Source organism: Atta cephalotes, assembly GCF_000143395.1.
Source record: "Atta cephalotes unplaced genomic scaffold scaffold00001, whole genome shotgun sequence".
Classification (NCBI taxonomy): domain Eukaryota; kingdom Metazoa; phylum Arthropoda; class Insecta; order Hymenoptera; family Formicidae; genus Atta; species Atta cephalotes.
In genome coordinates, this window is record NW_012130065.1 from 541,170 (window position 1) to 547,073 (window position 5,904).

General features: G+C 39.1%; 1 protein-coding gene across 1 annotated transcript in view; it reads left to right on the forward strand.

Moving 5' to 3' along the window:
• Positions 1-32: 32 nt before the first annotated feature.
• LOC105625959 (ubiquitin-conjugating enzyme E2 R2) overlaps positions 33-5,904 on the forward strand; it is a 12,154-nt gene continuing 6,282 nt past the window's right edge. Inside the window, exons 1-2 of the mRNA XM_012207303.1 lie at positions 33-206; positions 5,534-5,620. Coding sequence (XP_012062693.1) covers positions 33-206; positions 5,534-5,620 — 261 coding nt within the window. The remainder of the gene's footprint in view (positions 207-5,533; positions 5,621-5,904) is intronic.

A 5,904-nucleotide genomic window follows, 5' to 3' on the forward strand; every position in this document is an offset into this window, starting at 1 on the left:
GAGAGAGAGAGAGAGGCGCGTAGAGTGAAGACATGGCACAGCCGACGAGTAGCGCGTTACGGGCGCTCGCCCTGGAGTACAAGAGCCTACAGGAGGAGCCCGTCGAAGGTTTCCGCGTCAAGCTGGTCAACGAGGACAACATGTTCGAGTGGGAAGTCGCGATCTTCGGTCCGCCCGACACTCTCTACCAGGGCGGATATTTCAAGGTACCCCGCTGTACCCCTCTGTGCTGTTTACGGTGTGCATAGGTGCGCGCGTGTGTATTTACGCGAGTCGCGCCGAGCATTTCGAGCAACGGCGATATCGATGTTGGCTCCGCGTTATCGTATTTATACGCGCCTCGTCAGTCCCTTCTTGGTTATGTCGCGTTTGTCTACGTCGCGTCCCGTTTTCCACTCCGTCCGAGGCCGAGTTTAATCGGCCTAAAACTCCACGGAGAAGATTTCGTTCACCTCGAAAACGGTCCTTCTTATTCGCGTTATCGTCAAATAAACAAAGGCTCTTTGTACGAACTATGTCTTTTAAATATGTTGCATGGCGACTTATATATATTATTTCATTTTTTATGATAAAACATGGATCACGCGTAGGATACCTTAACTTGGCGCATATTGTAACTCGTTATTGACTACCGTTTCGGTTTGCCAGTAAATCCATACGTATACAAGTACGGATTCTATTCTTGGTATTGTGGAATACTTATCGCCGTGTGATATCGCCAACATGCATTTGCAACATGTTGTATCCCATTTTGCTAATACTAGAAATATCTGAAAAAGGTAGAAAGTTTATATAAATTTGACATATGATTGATAGATGTAATCACAAAGATTAATCGCAGTTAAATATTGAATTAAAAAATCATTAACGTTTGCACAGCTGAACTGTTTGTATTTATTATTCATCCTTTGTGAACGATTCGTTAATAATTCGTTAATAATTATTAATATTTCGACTGCTGTAATTTACAAGACCACTTTTTTTAATCAGTTTGCGATTTATTTTTGGAGTCAAGGAAATAAATTTTATTTTGTTTTGTACCTAATTAAAAACAAATTTTTTTAAATTAAAAACGACAATTTAAATGCGTAAATTGTTTATGTCGAGAAACTGCGTTTCTGAAATGTGGCTTATAATTTGCATTCTATTTTCATAAATCAGATATTTACATTTTGTGATCTACATTGTGTTGTCTACTCTAAAAATGAGTTATTTATTTATCCGTTTAATCTTAAGAAACAAATATTTTTCAAAATAAATTTAAATATTGTTACATTGTAGACATTTCAAATTAATAAGACGAGGAAACAACAATCAATGCCTATCTGTCAATCAATGCCTATAATTAAACTCGATAATGAAACGATTCGAATGATCTGTTTTATCGTCGCCAAATGTTTGCACGTGTGACAATGCGGATTTCACGTCGCCGCATACAGCTCGAGCGCCTTGTTTCCTATCCTTGAGCCAATGTTTATCTCAGAAACTAAAGCGTTTTCCTGCCAAGTGAATTCTAACAATCACACGCGAGTCATTGAGACTACCTTGATGATATCGGTTGATGACAATGCTGGCTTAGACATCTATTATCTTTCCCTTTTCTTAATTGCCGAAGATTGATTATTCTTGCATTAATATTTAATAAAATTACATAGGAAATAATAAAGTTAATCAGATAATAATTTTTTTTAATTTGCAATATTGACATTCTGTCTTTTCTCTCAAAGTCATTTGAAAATGTTACGTCTGACTGTGAAAAATATGTGAAATGTGAATGCATGCACGAGAAAAAGATCGAAATGATTTTTCACTTCTGACGTCATGAACCAGCGCGATTGCAGCAGCGAGGAGGCAAAAGGGGCTTTAATGCTCAGCCAGGTTAAACGCCAGACTGTAAAATGAGTTCTGTCATTGCCGGCGCGGCTACGAAGTTTTTTGCATGTCCCGTCCGCTTTCTAAACCACTCTCTGCCTCGTCGTGAACGAGTGAACGCCTATTCACGTAACGCAACGTATCTTCCCACAACGTAACCGACAATAACGAGCATGGCGTTTCTTGCAAGCTGTGTACACGGTGTACACCTTGCGCATGTAAATCCCTCTTCGTGGTTATTTCGAAAGACTGCGTCCACTGCTCCGCTCGAAGCACTGGATTAATCTATTATCCATTTTACCGTAATCGTGTTAGACCTTAATCGGTGAATGCTCGCGTTATGCTGTGCTCAGGTAAACAATCGCTTTCATCTTACGCTGCGTTTGAGATATCTTCGTGAATGAATAACTTTACGTACTATCGTTTCATTGTTTTAGAGGGGTACGAAGTTTCTCGCCTTTATTATTTATGGACTTTATCTGGTTAGTTTGAAATCAATTTTTTCCGTTACGAATATTTTGCGAGATCAAATGGCTGATAAATTTAATTGTTTCGGGTTTTAGCTTTATAGATCAAGTTTCATAATGCAAATTTATACAAGACTTTATACCTTATTTAGCTTGAGATAAACTTAATTTCGCAGAACACTAAAAAAAAAGCAACGTAACTATAACGGAATATAACGAGGCTTATCAAAATCGCGAAAGAGCATTGCGTCATAATACGTATCGATGATACGAAACGGAACGCTGAAAGAATTGCGTATGCATATAATCTGATCTCGGATCACGCCTCCTTCTTTCATTTTTAATGATCACTGCCTTTTAAAACGAAGCGGAAAATTTCAATCTGACTTGAATTTATGTTTGTGTATTCGAAATGTACGTATGTTGGCACGCGATACCTAAATATCAATGTCTCTCTCTTGCATTTTAATAACACATGACGGAGACATCGAGTCTCGTATTTTTTCGGTCGTAACGACGCTCCTGACGATCTTCTCGCAAGATCACGTTCTACTTATCGAGAGCCTCCTCTGTCCCCTGATCAAAATTTATGCACGGCTCGGTAAAAGGTAGCCGATACGGTTGCCAAGTTACATAAAATGCCATCGAGCATTGTCTTGATTCTATTTCTGGTGCAAACAGACCTTTACCGATCGGCACAGCCGACCAACTTTCACCTAATCTCATTCCGCTAAGACGATCGTTCGTCGACGATTCGTCGTCGGTGCACGAAAAATCGATTCGCTATCTGACGAGCTCACGATTTTCGACGCAGCAACTTCGCCATTTCATTTTCCACGAAGTCCATCTCGATCAGACTTATCCTTTCACCTCGTGAAGAGATGGCGGGCATCCCACTTCGCGAGTGCCACAACTTTTCGCGATAATACAGCTTGGAATCGATAGTCAATATACCGCGAATCTTTAGAAAAAAATTGCGGTTGTTGATTTATTCGGATCCACGATTCTAAAAGGAAAAGTATTTGTTATATCTTACGCATGACGAAAAAGCTAAAAGCTTTCTTCTTCTTTCTTCTCATGAATTATTACGCGAAAAAACTTGATTATTACAAAAGAAAATATGGTAAACTTTTACAAGTTACAAATTACAGATTTTATCCGTATAAAAACGTACATAATCTATCTGTGAAATTTATAAATAAAAAGGATTTACATCATAGTCTATAACACATAAAAAGATAGATAAAAGAGCGATCGGATAATTAGATTTTGAATAAAATATTGTTATTACCTCGTCTCTCTAATTTCATTTTTAAGCTAAGAATAGAATAGACTGAATGACAGTCTCATTTACAAAAATGCCTAATCGAATTGATCCGTCGTCAGGCATGATACGACTCGATAGTTTTAAAAGTTGTCGCCTAATTCACGTTACACAACGTCGCGTTACGATGACCACAGTTGCTTATTGTCGAAGTAGGTCGCGAAAATTTGTAGGTCATACGGTGGAGTTGCGACGAAAGACGTCGAGGTGATAGTTCCATTCCGGAGCAATCTGCAAAACACACGATTTATAATTTCTCTTCTGCAAAATCGGTTTTTGAGACAAATAGCTGTTATGACGTTAGAAAAATTCTAGTAGGATTTTGCTATAGAAATAGAAAGTTTGTATTAGAGACATAATTCACGGAATATTTCCTGGCATGACAATGGCATATAAGATCGCACGCTGATAATTGCAATCAATATTACGGTATCGCATCGGAAAACTTGATATGTATTTATTTATTCCGATGGGCGTCGATTATCAGTAAATAAGAATTACAGAAAAAAATTCATTTTTTATTTAAAAAAAAATTTATAGTAAAAGTTGAACATGTACGGGAAGGACAGTTTGTTAAAGTAAGCTAAAAATTTAGCTAGGTACAGATCTGAAAATAATTTTGTTGGATCATGTAGGACGCTTAAAATGGTTGTTAGACATTTTTATAGTATTGCTCATCATGCTTTAGATTTCTATGTAATTATTTTCATAATTATTCTCACATAAAATTATTTTTACATTTGTTCAAATTTTTAGATACCTTAACAGATCATTCTTTTCGTAGTTTATTAATTATCACGTTAAAAAGATAAATGGAAAACACATTAAGAAGAATAGAATCTTTTCAATCATGAGTCAGCAATTTCGTTATAGTTGAATAAGCAGTTTCGGAAAATTGGTTGTAACAAAAATAGTTACAACGAGACAATTTGCGAGTACACGTGGAGCAACGCGAATCAGTCTGAGTAGAATTTTCGTGACACTGCGTGTAAGCGTGTAGTCGGTAGAAAGTAGGTTAATTCTAGAACGCGGTTATCCCGGAGGACGAGGTGGATATTTGGGCCATGACCAGGTCGCGATCAATATAGCGTCCCCGACGACGAAGCTTGCATCGAACAACCAGATACCCCTTTCGCGCTTTGGAATAGAAATCGATATCGTTGCAAATTCCCTTGGAGATTCCGAACCCGATCGAAATGTCGAATCTTATCGATGTCGAAGCCTGCGCTCCGATTTTACATTTTGTCTCGTTATCTCGGTTACGTTTCTAAACGGCCATGTTGTTCCACTTTCGTAACATCGGAGAACTCCGATGTGTTTATTTACAGGTCATCGTAGAGTGATTAATTTTTAGAGCGTTAATTTTTCTTCTAATCAATTTAAATAACACTTTTTTTCCATAATGTAAGAAATAAGTTATTGCCATTAGCCAATTTCCAACTATACTTTGTACATCGTTATAAATAACGGAACAAAAAGTTTATGTGAAATTGAATCAGGCACGAGCTTAACATCAAAAAGTTTGCGATAATTTTTCGAGGGCTCGCATAAACAAGTACTAAAACCGGTACAACTTCGGTGGGTTGACTAATTTTGGTGGTGTACGCACACGCGGGAAAATTTCCCACGTTGATCGTGAGAATAGAACCGACGGTAGATATTACTGGCGCAACGCACATTTTTCCGCACGTGTGTAGCGTTGGATATTGAACTCGCTGAAATTATAACGGTTTCAATCCACGTCGATATACATATAGATACGTAAGCGAAGGCGCGTGTCACGTAGACTACGCGTGGGCGTCTCGGCGACCCGAAGCCGAGTCGAATGTCGAGAATATACCTTGACGAGACTTAATTCGTTATGTTACAGGCACACATGAAGTTCCCACCGGATTACCCGTATAGTCCACCGAGCATTCGTTTCATGACAAAAGTTTGGCATCCGAATGTATATGAGGTGAGTGAATATATACGAGAATTATCGATCCCCCGCGTATGCTCTCTCTGCCCGTTTCGACCCTTTCCTCTCATACGTGTGTACGTGCGTATCCTCCCTTGCGTCCCTTTTCCGTTCATCTGTCCCCTCTCCCCCTCNCCNCCTCCTCCTCCTCTCTCTCTCTCTCTCTCTCTCTCTCTCTCTCTCTCTCTCTCTCTCTCTCTCGTCTCCGTCCTCCGTCCGTCCGTCCGTCCGTCCGTCCGTCCGTCCGTCCGTCCGTCCGTCCGTACCGTTCCGTACCGTCC